The 19,576-nt window shown below is 46.8% G+C and overlaps 1 protein-coding gene across 10 annotated transcripts in view; it reads left to right on the top strand.

Moving 5' to 3' along the window:
- The window catches only part of ARHGAP22 (Rho GTPase activating protein 22), a 209,503-nt gene that overhangs the window by 92,170 nt on the left and 97,757 nt on the right, over nucleotides 1-19,576 (top strand). For all 10 annotated transcript variants that reach the window (XR_010146869.1, XM_063781757.1, XM_024346363.2 and 7 more), the window contains one exon: nucleotides 8,514-8,601. Coding sequence is in view for 8 of the 10 variants with exons in the window: in XM_063781757.1 (XP_063637827.1) it covers nucleotides 8,514-8,601 (88 nt within the window). In the remaining 2 variants the exon portion in view is untranslated. The remainder of the gene's footprint in view (nucleotides 1-8,513; nucleotides 8,602-19,576) is intronic.

Here is a 19,576-nt window from a genome sequence, read left to right as displayed (position 1 = left end):
GAATGCCCATTTCTGTATGCTCTTCCTGTTGCATGGTCATTAAGTACTGACCGTCCTTTTAAATTGAGAATCTTATGACAAATTTATTGACCATTTGTATTTCTTCTATTAATTCCTTGTTGACACCCTTTACCCATTTTTCTATTGGGTTGTCTTTTATTTTAACAACATATTTTATTTATTTATATTGGATTACCCAATATGTCCAAAAATCAGCCTTTCAACAAGTAATCAATATAAAATTATTAATGAAATAGTTTACATCTTTTATAGCAATCTTTGGAATCCACTTATAGCATATCAGATTTACATTGCAAGTTTTTATCAAATATATGTGATCTGTATTTAGATCTTATCAAATATACATTTGAAGTAGATTCACCTACCCAACTTGTTTCAGATATACTGTAGTCTACTGTAGTATAAGGTAGAATAATGGCTCCCCGAAAGATATGCCTGTCCTAATCCCTGGAACATGTGAATATGTTATGTTACGATGACAAGCATTTAATTAAGGTGGCAGATAGAATTAAGGTTGCTAACCATCTGACCTTAAGAAATTATCCTGGATTGGCCAGGCGCGGTGGCTCACGCCTGTAATCCCAGCACTTTGGGAGGCCGAGACGGGCGGATCACGAGGTCAGATCGAGACCATCCTGGCTAACACGGTGAAACCCCATCTCCACTAAAAATACAAAAAATTAGCCAGGCGTGGTGGTGGGTGCCTGTAGTCCCAGCTACTGGGGAGGCTGAGGCAGGCGAATGGCATGAACCCAGGAGGCGAGGCGGAGCTTGTAGTGAGCCAAGATTGCGCCACTGCACTCCAGCCTGGGGGACAGAGCAAGAATCCGTCAAAAAAAAAAAAAAAAAAATTATCCTGGATTATCCAAGTGGATCTAATATAATCGCAAGAGTTCTTTATAGTGGAAAGGGAGGCAGACAAAGAGGTCAGAGTCAGAGTGATTTGAAGATGTGAGGCTGCTGGCTTTGAAGATGGTGGAAGGGTGCAGGAAGACTTTAAAAGCCGGAAAAGTGAGAAACAGATCCTGCCCTAGAGCTCCAGAAGGAACAGTCATGCCAGCTATTGACTATAGCCCAGTAAGGCCCATTGCAGACTTCTGACCTCCAGAACTGTAAGAAAATAAATTTTTGTTGTTTTGAGCCACTACATTTTTAGTAATCTGTTAGGAAACAAATACATATTTCTAAAAGTTTTTTGATAACTGAATCAAATTCAGTTTTTCTTAACAGCTTCATTGAGGTATAATTGACATACAATGAACTGCACATATTTCATGGGCACAGTTTGGTAAGTCTTAATATAGATGTGCATCTGTGACACTATCACCACAATCAAGGCAGCAAACATATCCATCACTGCCAAAAGCTTCCTTGTATCCTGTTGTAATCCCTCCTCCCACTCCCTTTGCCCCTCCTGACCCCTGACCCCAGGCTGATCCGCTTAGTTCTCATTTTCTACACTTTTATAGAAATGGAATCACACAGTATGTACTCTGGCTTGTTGTCTGTCTTCTTTCCCACGGCATAATTATTTAGAGAAGCATCCATGTTGCAGCGTGCATTAAGAGTTCATTCATTCATATTGCTGGGTAGTATTGCACTGTATGCAGGTACCTCAATTTGCTTATCCATTCACCTGGTGAAGGCCATTTGCATTATAGCAAATTTTTGGATATTAGAAATAAAACTGCAATGATTTGCATACAAATCTCTGTAGGGAAATATGCTTCCATTTCTCTTGGGTAAATATGTAGGAGCGGAATGGCTGGGTCGTATCCCAGGTGTGTATTTAACTCTTTTTTCTTTTTTTTTTTTTTGAGACGGAGTCTTGTTCTGTTGCCCAGGCTGGAGTGCAGTGGCTCGATCTCGGCTCACTGCAACCTTTGCCTCCCGGGTTCCAGAGATTCTTCTGCCTCAGCCTCCTGAGTAGCTGGGACTACAGGCACGTGCCAACACGCCCCGCAAATTTTTCTATTTTTTAGTAGAGACAGGGTTTCACCATATTGGTCAAGCTGGTCTCGAACTTCTGACCTCGTGATCTGCCCGCCTCGGCCCCCCAAAGTGCTGGGATTACAGGCGTGAGCCACTGCCCCGGGCAGTATATTTAACTCCTTTAAGAGTCTGCTTAACTGTTTTCCAAAGTGATTGTCGTTCAACATTACCACCAACAGTGTACAAGAATTCTCGGTCCTCTGCACCCACACCAACACTTAGTCTGGTCAGTCTTTTTACTTTATCTAATAGATATGTAGTGGTATTCAATTATGGGTTTAATTTGCATTTTCCTAACTACTAATGATGTTGAAGATCATCTCATAAGCTTAACTTCCAATCCTATATCTTCTATAGTAATTATCTGTTTAAATCTTTTGCCTATTTATTTAAATTGGATTGTTACCTTATTATAGAATTTTGATGGTATTTTATATATTTTGGGTACAAGTCCTTTATCAGATACATGATATTCAAATATTTCTCCTAGTATGTAATTTGTCTTTTCACTCTCTTAATGTGTTTGAAAAGCAGTTTTTTTAATTTAAATGAGTCATATTTATCAATTAGTTCTTTTTTGAGTCAAGCTTCTGACGTTGTATCCAAGAACTCTTTGTCTAATCCAAAGTCATAAAGGTTTTCTACTAGAAGTTTTATAGTCTCAGATTTTGTGTTTAGGTATATCATTCATTTTGAGTATATTTTTATATATGGTGTGAGGTATGAATTGAGATTCATTTTTTTGCACACAAATACGCAGTTGCTCAACCATCATTTGTTGAAACAATATCTTCTCCAATGAATTTCCTTTACACCTTTGTCAAAATCAATTATCCATATATGGAGATAGATAGATAGATATGGAGGTATACGTGGGTCTATTCTGATCTTTCTATTCTGTTTCATTAATCTGTCTATTTTAATGCTAATATCTCATTGTTTTGGTTACTGTAGCTTTACAATGTCTTGAAATCAAGTAGTATTAGAACTCCAACTTGATTATTCTATTTCAGAATGAGCATACTTTCCAATGTATTTTATGAGGTTAGCATTACCCGTATATAAATCTAGCCAAAGACATTACAAGACAAAGACACTATAGATCAATATTCTTTGTGAACGTAGTTGAAAAAATTTTCAACCAAATTTTAGCATATTGAATCTAACAATACATAAAAAAGAAAATACATAATGACAAAGTGGGGTTTATCCCAAAAATCCAAGGTTGATTTAATGTTTGAAAATTATTAATGCAATTCATCATATTAATAAATGAAGAAAGAGAAAAAATAATCATCTCATGGATTCAGAAAAAGCATCTGACAAAATTCAATATTGCTTCCTGATAAAAATTCTCAACAAACCAGGGATACGAAGGAGCTTCTTTAAACCTGTGAAAAGCCATCTATGGAAAACTGAAAGCTAATATCATACTTTATGGTGAAAGACTAAAAGCTGTTTCCCTATGATCAGGATAAAGATAATGATATTTATTCTCACCACTTCCATAAAACACTTTCATGGAGTCCTGCCTGGTGTAATAAGGCAAGAAAAAGAAATGAAAGTTGTTCACATTGGAAAGGAAGAAGTAAAACTGTATCCATACCCAACATAATTGTTTATGTCAAAAATCTGATGAGGCCTGCAAAAATCTACTGAAGTAAAAAATGAGTTATTATTGTTGGGGAAAATGAAAGCTCTAAATAAATGAGGAGTTATACTGTGTTCATTGGTCAGAAGACTTATTATTGTTAGGATGCCAATTCTCCCCAAATTGATCTATGCAATCCCAATCACAATCTCAGTAGGCATTTTTCTGTTAATAGAAATTGACTAGCTGATTCTAAAATTCATATAGAAATTTAAAGGGCCTAGAATAGCCAGACAATTTTGAAATAGAATAATTAAGTTGGAGTTCTAATACTGCTAGATTTAAGGTCAGATGGTTAGCAAACTTAATTCTATCTGCAACCTTAATTAAATGCTTGTCATGTAGCATAACATATTCACATGTTCCAGGGATTAGGACAGGCATATCTTTTGGGGAGCCATTATTCTACCTACTACAGTATATCTGAAACAATTTGGGTACATGAATCTACTTCAAATTTGATAAGATCGAAATACAGATCACATATATTTGATAAAAACTTGCAATGTAAATCTGATATGCTATAAGTAGAATCCAAAGATTTACTATAAAAGATGTAAACTATTTCACTAATAATTTTATATTGATTACTTGTTGAAATGCTGATTTTTTGACATATTGGGTTATCCAATATAAATAAATATGTTAAATAAAATATATTGTTAAAATAAAAGACAACCCAATAGAAAAGTGGATAAGGGATGTTAACAAGGAATTAATAGAAGAAATACAAATGGTCAATAAATATGTCATAAGATTCTCCATTTAAAAGGACAATCAGCACTTAATGACCATGCAATGGGAACAGCATACAGAAATGGGCATTCTCATACACTTTTGATGAAACATAATTTGATAAAGACTTTTTGAAAGCAATTTTGCAATGTCTAAAATTTGCAAATACTGAGCCCTCCTAGATGCAGACAAAATGGCACATCCTTTGTCCATTAGCTACTTACACCAATGGACTGCATTTGTATGGCGCTAGAGATGCATTAAGTCAGCTGCAGCCTCTCAGGAGGAACTTAGATACATAGGCTGAGCAATTCCCTAACAGAGCAAATTAACATGAGCTCGGACACATGGGGAAGGGGGAAAGGGCCCAACATTTGTGGAAATCTATCATGTGCCTGGAGTTTGCACACTGTTTCTGTACCTAGGTGCCCGTCTGCAAACTGCCGTTCTAGGTGCAAACTGTGTGCCTGGTTCCTTCTGAGATACAAACAGTTAAGCCCTGACCTGGCACTATAGTAGGAAGGCCAGCTGGCAAAGTGCTGACACTCACTTTGGGCTCCTCAAAGAATTCCCAGGACCCTCATAGTTGAGGGCACTGTCTGAGGTGCCAGAAGCAGGTACTGGTTCTTGTGACCTGCGTGCGTCTAAAGCACAGAATCTTGGCAAAAAACAGGCTTTCAAAGGCCACTGGGGCCAGATATCAAATCATTTAATCCTCACGACAGCCCCATGAAGCAGATACTATTATTGTCCTCATTTTCCAGGTAAGGAAACCAAGGTGCTGAGTGAACTCATGTAAAAGGTGTCATCCTCTGGCCACCTTCCCTTAGTGTCCCTAGACTAGTGGTTCTCAAAGTGTATTCCCCAGGGCTCTCAGCATCAGAAAAATAGTTAGAAATGCAAATGGTCCTACTTTCCCCAGACCTATAGGGTCAGAAACTCAAGGGTGGGGTCCAGCACTATTCTGATTGAATACTTACATTATTAGAAATTGAATCAGGCTGGGTGGTGTGACTCACACCTGTAACCCCAACACTTTGGGAGGCCGAGGCAAGAAGATTGCTTGAGCCCAGGAAATCGAGACCAGCATGGGGAAGATAGGGAAACCCCGTTTCTACTGAAAATTTAAAAATAGCAAAAATTAGCTAGGCATGGTGGCATACACCTATGGTCCCAAATAGAGGTCGAGGTGGGAGGCTCACTGGAGCCCAGTAGGTAGAGGCTGCAGCAAGCCATGATCGCAACACTGCTCTCCAGCCTGGGCCACAGAGCAAGACCCAAAAAAGCAAAACAAAACAAAACAAAACAAAAAAACATTAAATCGCAAAAATCTACTGATAAATAAGTTATAGTAAAAACAAAGGTTAAAAAGTATTCAAAATATATCATTTCCTAACTTAATATACTATGACTTCACGTACTATGTCTTAAGCTCTGGAGGTTACTGACATCCATTGCATCCATGTGGTGCAAACACTATGGTGCATCTCTTCTCAGCTCCACATGCAATGATGTCATAAAATGGGCCATGGAGGGGGAGGGTATTTATATCACTGAAGTTAGCAAACACTCCAAATCCAGGTACTTTATAGTTTTCAGAGACCCCATTGTTAAACACCACCAAAACACCAGGCTCTCTGTGTTTTAACAAGCCCTGGGGTGACTCCAAGGCACGTTCAATGTTGAGACCTACCCTGAGTGTCTCAGCTGAATGCTATGTTCTGACTCCATTCACATCTTTTCATCACAGTCTTAGCAAATGTCATACCAGGGACCAGAGAGCAGACTCCCTCAGCTCCCCAGGCCCCCAACCCCCACCCAGTCCCAGAGCCACATTCTTGACCTGTGGGAGGCAGAGGAATCTGGGCAGCCGAGGGCCAGTGCTAGGGCCCCTGCAGTGGTGGGGGGCACACTGGGATTCCCCTGAGAAGTGAGCAGCGGATCCCACAGTCACAGCCTGGCTCTCCACTGTGGCTTCTTGCAAACAAAGTCAGTTGGTGGCTGCCATGATAAAGATAGGGAAGCAAAGAGTAAAGCCTGGGGCTCCAGCATTGGGCACACCTGAGCTGACGTCCCCAGCACACCCTTGTGGGCGATGGGCACAGGGCTGGTTGCATCACCTTCCTGACCTCTGTCTGCTTGTCTGGGAAGACAGGAATGGTAGTATCTACCCCTCTGGGGTCTCTACATTAAATCCAGTAATTTAGGCAAAGAGCCAGGAATATAGTACAGTCTTTATAAACAGAAGCTATTACTGCTTTTCCATTTAGCTATAGTAGAAAGCAATGTCAATGTCAATATTGTTACTCTCCTTGTATGGATGACAGATTTTGGGACACAGGAAAAAAAACAGCAAAGTACCCAGAATGACACAGGGAGTCTGTTACTGAAACAGCAAACACCCAAGATGCATCCCGTTAGCCAGTGATGGATCTCACCCACACCCTCTAATGAGCACATTTCTCCATCCTGGGGCTGCTATCCTAATTTATTTCCAGTAGCTCCAAGTTCTCTAGCAAGAAAGTAACCATTAATTCAGTTACAAAGATTACCAGCTGGTTCTCTGGTTTATTGCTGTAATTCCTCTAAAGCAAGCATCTGCGGGTAAGGACGATGTTCTGCCTTTCCACATTAACGTTGCTTAAATGAGAAGAGGCACTTCCATGTGTCCTTGGAGCGCAAGATTCCAGCAGCGCATGGGAGGCTCCCATCACCCTGTGAAAGCCAGGATTTGCCTGGAAAATATTGGGGGTGTGTACTCTGTGAGTACACATGGGGGTAGAGGCAGGAGGCGACCTGGATACAGCAGGTGACTTTGCCCCTCACCTGGGTAAATGCAGACACAGGGATGCAGTGCCCCACTAGGTGTGGAGCCCTTACATACAATAATAGCAGGCATTTATTTAGCAAACACTTACACAGTTCTCACTGTGTACCAGTACTAAGTACTAAGAACTTCCAAGTACTAATTCATTTGATGCTCCAAACATCACTACAAAGTACTTTATTATTCCTGTTTCACAGATAAGGAAACTGGGGCACAGACAGGTTGAACAATGTTCCTGTAGCTGAGCCAGGATTTGAACCCAGGTAGTTGGTTGCAGGGATGGAGTTCAAAACGCGTTTCCCATTGAGAGGACCAAAAATATGTAGTGAAGCCATACCAAGTCTGAGTTGAGCAAAACCAAGCATGAATGAAATAAAGGCCTCAGCACAGCTCATAGTCACTGACATACAGAAGGAGGATAAAGGAGGCCCTGCCTAGCCTGGGGGTTGGGGAAGGGTCAATCACAGCGGTTATAACACCTCATTCTCTTGAGTAGGACTTACCACATGGGAATCTGGCATCTCAACCCTCCTGAGACATGTAAGTTAGTGTCCCATTGTGCAGATGTGGAAACTGAGGTTCAGAGATATTGAGCGGGTTACCTGAGGTCACACAGCCTGGAAGTGCAAGGCTGGGACTCAAAGCCAGCCTCTCCGTCCCTATACCTCATGCTTTTTTTCTGCACCTTTCAGCCCAGCTGCCAGACCTCAGCACTAGAGAGCAGGTGGAGCCGCCCTCTGTCATGCATACACATGCACCCCAGGCACCTGGCACTCTCTGTAGTGGGGTACCGTGTACATGGTAACTGACTCCTATCTCATAGGTAAAGAAATGAAATCTCACCCAGCCAAGAGGTGGCAGGACTGGACGCACACAGATCTGTTGATCCTTTCCCCCATGTTGCCTCAGGAGCCAGAGTGCCAGGCTTCTCCCTGATCCTGTCCAGCCTGAAACCCTACTGGCCCGGAAAGGCTTAGGTGGCACACTGGATCAGGCACTCCCAGTGGTGAGAGCCTCCCTCCCTGCTCCAGAGTTCGCCCTGCCTGTGGGCAGAGCTCCTCCAAGCATGTATGCAGACTACAGTGTCCACCTTAATCCACCTGGGACCCTGAGTAGGCCTCATCTCTCCCTAGGAGAGGAGGTGTGTGCCCCTCTCTGAGGCCCAGCCTTCCCAGCCATGGCCTGGAGGGCCCCAGGTCCTAACCTCTCCTCTCCAGGGACCCTGACGACAGCAGTCCCCTCCCCATCATCTCATGCTCCCTGTGTTTGTGTTTGCCTCCTTTTTAGGGATTTATTTCTCTACAAGGGACACAGGTGACTGAACTTCCTCCTGGCCCCGAGGACCCAGGGAAGCACCTCTTTGAGATCAGCCCAGGTAGGCCTGAGCACCTTCCAGCTCTGCAGCCCTGGTGGGGGTGTTGCCATGCCCCTGGCCTGGGAAGGGCAGACCTTCGTGACACTCCTCCCACAGGAGCCACAGCACAGTCTCCAGGCATGACTCGGAAATGTGGGCCAAATCGACTGGATACTCACATGGGGAAGAAATTAGAAAGTCCCATCAATTATCTGGACAATGAGCTTTTGGGTAATGCGAAACGAGGATTTTTAAATTCACGATAAATGCAAGGAAAGAAACTAGTCAATGGGAACATCTCAGGGTGAAAATCTAAACACAATACCTGGAAATAAAGCCAGGGAAAAACACTAGCACAGATCGAGAATATTTAGGTAAGGATGATTATAAATTCCAAGGCAGAGAATTGGGATGTGGCAGGAGGAAGGGGAATAATTTTCCTAAAGAACTGCTCTACTGTCACGTTAGCAGTTACAAAACAATATTTTAAACTTCCAAGTTTGACAATGTCGTTGTTAATGCACTAAGTAAAAGTGCCTTGCAGAGAAGCCAGTGTACATGGCAGGGCCGGCTCTGCTGTCAGCCAGTGTTTTCTTTAGCTTGGCCTCCCCCAGAAGCAGAGCCTGAGACAAGGATCTGGCATGAGGAAGGGAGTCAGAGAAGGGAAGAAAGCCAGCCCAGGCATGCTAGTGAGTGGGTTGCTGCTGCAGGCATCCTAGCTCAGTTCCCACAGGGGCTTCTGGACACAGTGCAGAACAGGCTTCAGAGGGGTCTCATCCAAGAAGTGAGGCTGGGGCTCTACCCACCCACTCCCACCCCCCAAGTCCTTGAGAACTGCTTTCTGGGGAGTAACCGACATTTCTAGCCTACCCTCACATGGACAAAACTCTGCAGACAGAGACAGCCTTCAGGGACAGTTGCAGATGCTTGAGGAAGGAGACCACTGGCAGCGTGATGGGAACAGTGAGTGCTGAGGAATCTGGGAAGGGTACCAAGAGTGTCAGCTGAATTTAGACATCCTGGGAAGTGGTGGCTGTGAACTGAGTGTGCTAGGGCCTCACTGTGGCCCAGTGAACCAGTAAATCTATGATTGGTCGCAAAGCAGTAAAGCTACCCCAGCCACCCCGAGAAATGATCTATTGGCTGTCCACTGAGGGAGCACCCCAGGCTCAGGCCAAGAGTAGAGGCTCTTTGGGAACAGGTATGAGAAGATCCTGCCTGGGATGGGGGCATGTCTACCTTTGTCCTGTCCATACCAGAGTTCACAGGGGCACAGGCAAAAGTTGAAGTGCAGAAACACCCTTTCCAACTATACGCGCCTGTGCAAAATTCAAGTACCTATGGTTTCACTTGGGTATTTCTTTTCATCTAATGCAAGAATCTTTGTGGTAAAACTGCACATCAGAAGGTGGTAACAAAGGGATCCTGGGGTATGGAGTAGAAAACAGAGGTTGACTGTGGAACCAGGAGAAAAGGCCTCAGCTATTCAGATAGAGAAGAAATGCAAGTAGTGACGTAGGCAGGGCCCTGCCATCTAGGCGAGGGGTGTGGCCCCTGGCTCTGGGGAGAGGGGTAGTGACTCAAGGCCAGAACTAGAAGGTAGAGGTCAACACACTCCAGCCATCAATTCAGAAAGGCACTGAGTGTGTGCTCCATAGACCAGATAAGGGACATCACCTGTGTGCATGTTCATTATCTGGGTCAGAGCTATTTACAAGAATTTACTTGACTCTTGCCAGTGGTGTTGGGGGTGTGGGGGGCGGTAGGAGAAGACCCTTTGCCATATAAGGTAACATAGTCACAAGGTTCCAGAAATTAGAAGATGGACATCTTTGAGGACCATTATTCTGCCTCCCACAGTACTCCCAACATCCCTCTAAGATAGGGAATGTCGTCAGACCTATTGTACAAAAACAGACCTTGGGGATTAGAAAGAATCCCCAGAGAGACACACAGCTAGTGGCGGAGTTGGGGCTTCAGCCCAGACATTCTGGGCTACACACTTACCTTGCCCTCCAACACAGGCATCTGGCCATCTCAGGACCCCTACAGATTCTAGCATTTTCCCCACCTGGGCCTAAGGACTTTGTTATGGGAAGGAAAGTTCCTGAACTCCTTTGTCTCAAGCACAGCAGCAGTAGCCTCCCTGCGCATCAGGTTCCTGCAGATCCTGCGAGCTGCTCCCCAGAGCTGCCCATCTCTGCCCTCCAGCCTTTGTGCAGCTGCTGAGCAGTTCAGGGAGAGCGGGATGGGTGGTGGGTGGTGAGCGGTCCAGTCAGCCTTTGCAGAGTGCGGCGCAGCTATCTACAGAGCAGAGCACAATGCCAGTGCTGCCCGGGGCCCAAGAGTGGTCCCCTCTGCTCCCCTCCCACTGGGAGCTCTGGATTTAGGGTGCTTCCTATCAGCCTGCTCAGATGGGACCTGGGAGGCTGCACTCGAAGCTCATGCTTAGTTCTGGCTGCAGCTGGCAAAGCTCCCCATCCTTCACAGCCCATGAAGGTGTCAGGCCAGAGGGGTAAGGTGAATCTCCTGAGGCCAAACAGCTGGAAGGTACAGGAGCCTGGACCCTCCCAGGTCAGCCTGACCCCAGAAGGGTGGGCTTCCTGTTACAGCAGTTGCTGACTGAGGCTTCAGCTATAGGCCATGTTGGGGCTAAAAATGAATAAGAAGAAGATTGGATGAACCTACCTTAAACCACAGCAACATGCAGTCACAGGAAGGCCAAGAAACCCATTCACATCCAACTCAGCAAACCTCTAGTGTGACCTCAGTTTTGAGCCAGCCTTGCAGGGCCCTGAGATGAGCAGGGGTCAGTCTCTGCCATTAGGGAGTCTGGTGACATTTTCTTCCTGAGCTCAAGGCACAATAAGGACTTATCCTCACTAGGCTGAGCACAGTTACCTGGGGGCAGGAGCAGGAAGTATCACCAAGTGGGCCATGCCAGTGTGCACCAAGCACAGCCCCCGGGGTAAATGTGCAAAGACCAAGAGGAAATCCAGGCTGGGTGGGTGAAGGGCGGCAAGTGCACCTGGGGGGACAAGGGGCTTCTCCTACAGTTCCGAGGGTGCCAGGTGGCAGGCTCTGCGAGCAGTGAACTAACAGGCGCAGGAAGGAGACTAACAGCCCCGCCTGGGGTCTGGGCCTAGGCCAGGAAATCAGGGCAGGATATGAGGAAGGAGGACAAACCCCGGATCACTTCCAGGCTATGCCTGTGCTGGCCTGTGGCACTGGTCACACCACAATGGGTCCCTCACTCTCCAGCCAGCACCCCCAAGAGGGGGAAAAACTTGACAACTCTTGGAAATGTGACAGAATTCCAAGGATGATCATGCCTAGAATCAACTACGTAAATTTTAAGCCATAGTTCTATTTGTGCAATTCAATAGTATAAAAAATGACAATGTTTTCAAAGTAGAAGTAAAAATGAGGAAACATTATACTGTGAGTGCCATCTAGTGGAGAGATCTGCCAGTTCTGGGCCAGAAAGTGCAGGCCCTGTTGCCCACCCCCAGCCTTTCAGCCAGCACAGCTAGATAGGAGTGGAGCTTGAGGCCAAGCCATCTGGCTTCCAAAGCCACACACTAAAATTGCCCTCCAACACAGACATCTGGCCATATGGGGCCTCCTACAGATTCTAGCATTGTTCCCATCTGGGCTGGGAGGTCTTGGAACTTGATACAGCATACACCTCTGGTTCCAAAAGCACCTGAGAACCTGCACATCCAGCCACTGAGCAAGACACAGAGAAAACACTCTTATAAGGGGGCTTTAGTGCCAGTGGGACTTCTGTCCTCTTGTGGCTGTGGCCTGCCACTGCTTCCCCGACATGGTCAGTATATAAAGCGTACTGAGAGGTGGGAGCAATTGCTTTGGGCAGAGGTGACGGTCTCCTCCCTGAAGCTGCGGGGACATGCAGGAAAACCACTTATAAAGTTTAAGGGAGGCTGAGAGAAAGGGTGACTGGCATTTGTGTCTTGCTTGGACAGTTGCTTACACACAAGATTTGCTTTTCATGGTTACCAGGCAAGGAAAATCTGACTGAGGACTGATGGCAAATGGGGTTCTGCCAGGCACACCTCCTGCCGTAAGCATCCAGTTCTCAAGAGGGGCAGAATGTGAAGCCTCTGTGGGACCACAGGCCTGGGCACTGATGGAGAAAAGAGGGTGACATGGGCCCTCAGACTTTCTAGAATTCTCATAATGCAGGGCAGACAGGCAAGATGCCACCTGCAGGAAGTCAGCTGAGATTTGAGGTCAGAACTCACAACAGATCCCCAGTGCCCAGAGGAGCTGGTTGGGAGGGTGCCCCTGCCCCAGTTCACAACACCGTCCACCAGGGAGGGAACTGCAACCTTGCCTGGCAAGCAAAGAAAGGTCTACATTTCCCCTCTGCCTCCTTCCCACCCCAGTGCCCAGGGTGCAGTTCAGGGAAGAGTCTAGGAGAAGCAACCCCCATCTATGCCAGCACACCCCAGTCCCTGAGGGCCACAGTGCTGGGGGAGCAGCACAAAAAGAGCTTTGAACCAGATGTGAGGGAACCGAATTAAGGATTGGAGAGATCCTTAATGAGACTGTTAGAATAACTAAGAGTGGCACACACTCTGGACCCTGGGAAAATCACCAAGTGAGCAACGACTCAAAGGGAAGGTAGGAAGTGATAGGCATAGTTAGTGGGAAAGTAAAACCATTTCATGTTTATTCTCCAGTGAGCTTAGCTTTTTTGTATTAGGGTAAGTGAACTGCTGGAATAACCCCCAGATCTCAGGATCTTGACACAAGAATGTATTTGTCTTTCATATAAAGTCAAAAATGAACACTTGTGTTTGGCAGGCAGTTGATCTCCCAGCATCTTCCTATTTCACGGTTTCGCCATCTGAAACCTGTGGCTTGCAAAAGTATCCTAGTTGTTTCCATGCTAGGAGGCCATCATGCCTGGGAGATGTGTTGGTCCAGGCCTGGAAGTGGCCCCATCATCCTGTCACAGCCCATTGGCCAGAATGCAGTTGCGTGACTACACCTGGGAGCAAGAGAGTCTGGGAAATGGAGTCCACCTCTTTCCAGGAGGAAGGCAAGGCTGGTTTGGTGAACCGTCAGTAGTCCTGCCATTCTGTATAATGATCTGTTACCTTGGGGTAAGAAAGACACCTTCCTACCCTCACAGAATTAACAAGTTTAGGAAGCAGGCAGGAAGGCAGACATTGACTCACAGGATGAGAAAGGCTAGGAGGAGAGTAAAAAGGCAATTGTGTGAGCCTGGAGGAGGGGACCCTAATGCACGCAGGGAGTACATGGGACTTCCAGGATAAAGTGACAATGACCCTGCTCTTTGAAGTTTAAGTGAGAGTCAGCCAGGTGAAGAATCAGGGAGAGCAGCTGGGCAGAAGCAGCAATGGGCAAGCACAGTGGGCACGGGGGCTGTGTGTCTCCTTCACACCTTAGTTCCAAGGCACTCAGCACATAGGTAACTGAATTTAATGTAAGGATTGGAAGCAACAGGAGGTTAAGCTTTCTGCCAGAATGAAAAGTTGTCCTCTGTGGCAGGAGAATGGCGTCGGGCAGTGGTTCTCAAGCTTAGGGAGCCTCCGCCTCGTCTGGAGGGCTTGCAAAAAACACTGCTGAGTGGGCTCAGGGTCCAAGGTGGAAAGGCTGCCCCTGGTGTAGAGATAGTGGGGGACTTAGAATCCTGGAAGGGTGAATGAGATGGGCCTCACAAGAGGACTGAGTGAGAGTAGGTTTGAGTTAATTGGGGGCAGGCAAAGCTATAACCAATGTTTCAATTCTAATAATTATTATTCCAAGAGGAGGAGGACCATATAATGTATAAGATGCTGGTTTGTGCTTTGATCTCCTGGCCCTTTTTAATCCCTAGGCCACTTGCCTCAGGGGAAGGTGAGGTCTCTGGAGCAGAAAGCAGAAATCTCCTGCTGTCCCACCCCACATAATTGATGTGGACAGGGTCGGGAAAGAGGCGTTCCCCTAGACTGGTCACCCTGCCCCAGCAATGCCCCAGGAAGGTGATAGGCATGGTGCCACCAGGAAAGCAGGCTCCAGGCACCAGGGTCCCGCCTCAGACAGACACACCATGGTCAAGAAAGGAAGGAGAGCTACCTAGCTTCCAGCCCCAAGTGACTGCAGGTAAAGACATCAGGTGACCAGGAGGGACCAAGAACAGCCCATCCCATTGCCAGGCCCCATGTAAGCCTGACCACAGCAAAGAGGACCCCTTCCCTCCATCTCAATAGTAGCTGGGACTCAGCTCCCTTCCAGCCTGGGAGCATAGGGCTTGGAGATAGAATTAACATGATTCTTTCTAACAAATATCATATTTGTTGAGTGCCTGAGGTTGTAGACCAAGGCGTGTATGAGTGCTAGCGGGCTAAACATTCACTGAGTTCCTTCTAAGGAATGAAGCTGAGCACACCACGTTTATCCTCACCACACTCCTGGGACTAACCTCTACTAACCCATCTAACAGGCAAGGCCCCTGGGACTCTGACAAGCTAAGTAACTTGCTGGGATCCGAGGGCCGGTGAGCGGTGGAACTGCAGCTTGAGCCAGCTCTAACCCCAGAGCCCTGCTCTTCCTCAGCCTGCTGAGGCTAGCTCCCCCGGGGCAGGCATGAAGGAGCCAGGCCCCACAAAGGGACTGAGACTCAAGGATCCCCAGGTCCTGCCCACCTGGCACTTCTGTCTTGCCAGGGCAGCTGCCTGGCAAACCCTGCCCCTCCCAGCCCTTTGAAAGCTGTCTGCTCCTTGCAGACTTGATCCTGGGGGCCTCTCAGACCTGGGCTTTTTGCTGATGTGGGCATCCCGCCCCAGGCCAAGTTTAGGCCTCCCTTTAAATCCACAAGGAGCGGGTGGGGAGTGGAGAGGCCTGCTTTGGCACTCTGGGCAAAAAGAGTTGCTAAGATCCCAGAGCAGGCCTGTCCCCAAAAAACGGCCATGTTTGGTGAGATGAATTAGGTCATCCGTTAAGCTTTGTAACTCATTGCTAAAATCCGTCTTCTGGAATTAGCCCAATGCTATTGAAGGGAACCAAGTGGGTTGGTGCTATCAAAGGGAACCAAGTGGGTTGGCTGCAGGCTTGAGACCAGAGCCAAAAGTCTTTCTAGTGAGTAACTGTAAATGTGGTGGGGCCGGGGGAGTGGAGATTAAGAGGCCTGGTTGGAGCAGGTTGCAGAAGCCAGCTCTGGCTAACTCTAGCAAAGGGGAAATTCACCAGAAACCAGGGGGTAGGATGTGATGGGAGTGACACTTGTGGAAGGGGCAAGCGGCTGGGCTGTCACGGGGCCAAGAGCTGGGAGGGGCGAGCGGGTGGTACTTTGTGCTGGGAAGGTTGAATCTCGACCGGCTCTGCAATCCCAGCGTGGCTCACTTGCCGAAAGCCCAAAGTCTCAGTATCTGTGCTTAAGCTACATGCCTACCCCTGACTACACTGGGGTGGTGAGGAAGGGCCTATCCACTCTGGCATCTGGACCAGCCCTCCCAAGACTTCGCCTAGTGGGGGCAAGGAGACTCCAAAGGAACTTGGGTGCCTTCCAGAGGGGAGAGTAGATGACAAACAGCCAATCTCTGTCAAATGTTCACTGCTGCAGATGGTCCATGACTGTATTTCTGCAGGGCTGAGTGTCACATCATTGGCCTTGCCCTTTCCAAGTGCCAGACAAGGGGCCAGGACGGGATGCTTTTTCAGCAACATTGCACCAAGCCGATGGCCCCCCACACTCAGGAGCAATTCCTACTTGTGGGGAAGGACCTGAGTGTGCAGTGCTGAGGATTAGCCCGAGGAAGACGTGAATGGCCACCCTGGATCTGAGGAAAAGGAGGAGGAGGAGAGTGCTCTGTTTTCTGGTGCAGAAGGAGGTGAAGGGTACCACAGCTGCTCTGAGGCCTGGGTCTAGTTCCCATCCTGGAGCACCTGTCTGCTTTGGGCTGGGAGCCCCATATTTCTCAAGATCAGGGTCAGGAGACTCGGGGGCCAGCTGCACCATTCAGAGGCCTGGCAAGCTCTCTGCGCTCCCACAGAGGTCCATGCTCCTTCCCTCCCACTGGGCTCCTTGGGGCCTCCCCCCAACTCCCCAAACACCAGATGGGAATCCTGCAGGCAATAGGAGGCCTGGACAGGGATGGCTTTGAGGTCTTGGGTTTTCAGCTCCAACCAGTCTTCAGAGACCACGGTAGTAGCAAAGCTAGCATTGTGTCCCATGGGAATCAGGGCCATGGGGTTGACTGTCGCCAGACACACCACACACGGATGCAGATGTTGCCTAGGCAAGCTGGTGTCTGCATGTAGAAAGGAAGCTTCCGAGGAAGAGCTGGGGAGGCAAGCCTGGGAGCCATCTTCCTGTTTGTGCCCATTTTCCACACACTCTCAACAGACACCAAGTGCTTCGCAGCATCTAGTCAGTGCTGTTCCAGACCACCCATCTCTCCAGGCCAGAGTCAGGGAGAGCTGGATGCAAGCATAGCCATGCTACTCAGGGACTGTGTGGGTTTTGACAAGTCACAGAGGGCTCTGTGCCTCAATGTCCCATAAACTGGGGGTGAGAATATTGCCAAGCACCTTGGGTTGTGGTGAGGATTCACTGAGAACCCAGATCCTGGCTCATAGTAGGTACCTGGTCTAGATAAGCTCCCCTCCTCCCTGCATGCTCTCTAATCATTAATCGTTATGATTAATAACAGCAACCCAATCCCATCACAATGCCGTGTGATGAGTGCTCTGATAGAGGTGTCCCTGACTGAGACACTTTTATCTTTAGCTTCAGGATTTCCCTTGGCCAACGGCACAGTAAGTAACCTCGGAGTTCAAAGCATTCAGCAAACAATGGAAAGGCAGAGCCGCCAGAAATGTACACATGATTTTCATGACAGGTATGGTAATGCCATGTTAGCTAGTGGAGCCTCTTTCTCTACTGCCCGTATGGACCTGTGTTGCAACACCAATTGGAATTGGATGGAATCTGTGCCCTGTTGCCAGGGTCACCCCTAATGGAATGGAGAGATCAGTAATCATCCCAGCTGGTGTCATACTGAATTGTTTAAAACACAAATCATAATTGATGCCAAGTAAAAGCTCCATGTGCCCATTAAAATATGGCATTATGGAAGAAGTAAAGTACATTTGAATCCTTAAAAATAAAACAAAAACTATGTGTTAGAAAGATCACTGAGGGTAGACCAACTGAGGGGCTTACAAGAACTGTAATGTCTGATGCTCATCTCCACCAATGTCTATTCTGTGCCCCCACCCCTACCCTGGCAGTGTCGACAGAAAAGACCACACTGCCACAGGAGTAGCGGGGACCCCTGTGGGAGGCAGCGCAGAAGCCAGGCTGCTTAAAGCAGAGCCCTGAGTCTTTCGTGCATTTACAAGTTTATGTGCCAAGTTCTCCAGGATCAAGCCAGGGAGTCCTGATCACTAACAACATCTCTGCCTTGGGGGCCTGTTTAAGTGGCTTCCAGACTCAGCTCAGACCCTAGCTCTCAAGGGCAACCAGATTAGATTTCTTCCCTTCTCTGAATCTCAGTTTCCCCCTGTGTAAGACGAGAGGGCTGGCCCAGTGACCTCCGACGTGTCTGCTTGAACGAGTAGAATGGCACCCGCTGGCATTCTATAGCCAAGTTTGTCCAGAGGGAGCCAGTTCCTGCCCGTCTTATGGCTACACAAGGTCATTGAAGTCACCCTCAGGCACGGAGCTTGTAGCTGCCTGGCCTTATCCAGCCTGCCCTTGGAGCAGATAGGAGACTGCTGCCTGCTGTCTTAAAGGGAGGCCTGACCTTGAAGGGGAGCCAGTGTGCACAGATTACTCCGCAGAGGAGACAGATACTGTGCGTCTGACATGCCCAGAGCATCCCTGATCACATTAGCCGCCGCCTGAGTGGGGAGGATGCTGATACCAGCCTATCTCGGCACCTGGTACCAGCCAGCCTGAGTCTTGGCCTGACCTCGCGCAGCCCCTGCTGAGGTTGTCTGCAGAGCGCCAGATGATGGGTAATGACAGAAATGAAATTAGATGAGAAGTTTGCCAGTGATCCCCACCCCTGAGATGGGAGTGGCTCTTACACTTCCTGGCTTTGCAGTGGGGTTCTCCTGTCTTAGCCTCACTTCTCTCAGCTCAGCACAGGACCAGGTGTGGGAAACTCCTGCAGGCTCCCTGGAAAGAGTCCCCTTGAGCAGGATCATTCCTTTGGCCAAAATCGTGTCCTAGAGCAGCGCTCTTCTATAGAGATGTAATGCAAGCCATGTTTGTGGTTGTAAATTTTCTAGTGAGTACACATGTGAAAATATCTGCATAAATATATACACCTACTACACAGTCACAAGGACTAAAAATTTAAAATTTTTTTAAAACTAAAAGGAAAGAAAGCTGGTGAAATTGTTCTTAATAATGTATTTTTATTTAAACTACTGGCTCCAAAATACTATCATTTCAATATGTAATCAAAATAAATATTAGTGAGATATTCCACATTCTTTTTTGCTTCCAAGTCTAAATTGGTGTTTACACTTAAAGCACATTTCCATGCAGACACTAAATTTTCACTGGAAGTACTTGATATATATTTATTTATTCTAATTTTTTAATTTTTTAAATTGACACATAATAATTGTACATATTCATGGGGTACATAATGATGTTTTGATACATATATTGTACAGTGATCGGATTAGGGTGATTAGCATATCCACCATCTCAAGCATTTACCATTTATTTGTGTTGTGAGCATTCACTGTCCTCCTGACTATTTGAAATTATGTAATATATTAATTAACTATAGCCATCTTTGATCGGCATTTAGATTTCATAAAATGTATGATTGAAAAGTAGAGTCACATACCCAAGTTATTCCAAACATACTTAAATGTTTTTCAGCAATGGAACTGAATGTCAGTTTTTAAACTAATGTAAATTAAATTAAATTGACAATTCCATTGCTCAGGCACACCTGCTTCATTCACATGCTCAGGACCCACATGTGTGGTGGCACCGTAT

The sequence above is a fragment of the Pan troglodytes genome, chromosome 8, assembly GCF_028858775.2.
Source record: "Pan troglodytes isolate AG18354 chromosome 8, NHGRI_mPanTro3-v2.0_pri, whole genome shotgun sequence".
In the NCBI taxonomy this organism is placed as follows: domain Eukaryota; kingdom Metazoa; phylum Chordata; class Mammalia; order Primates; family Hominidae; genus Pan; species Pan troglodytes.
Note: the sequence above shows the minus strand (reverse complement) of the source record. Positions and strands in the feature narration are given on the sequence as shown.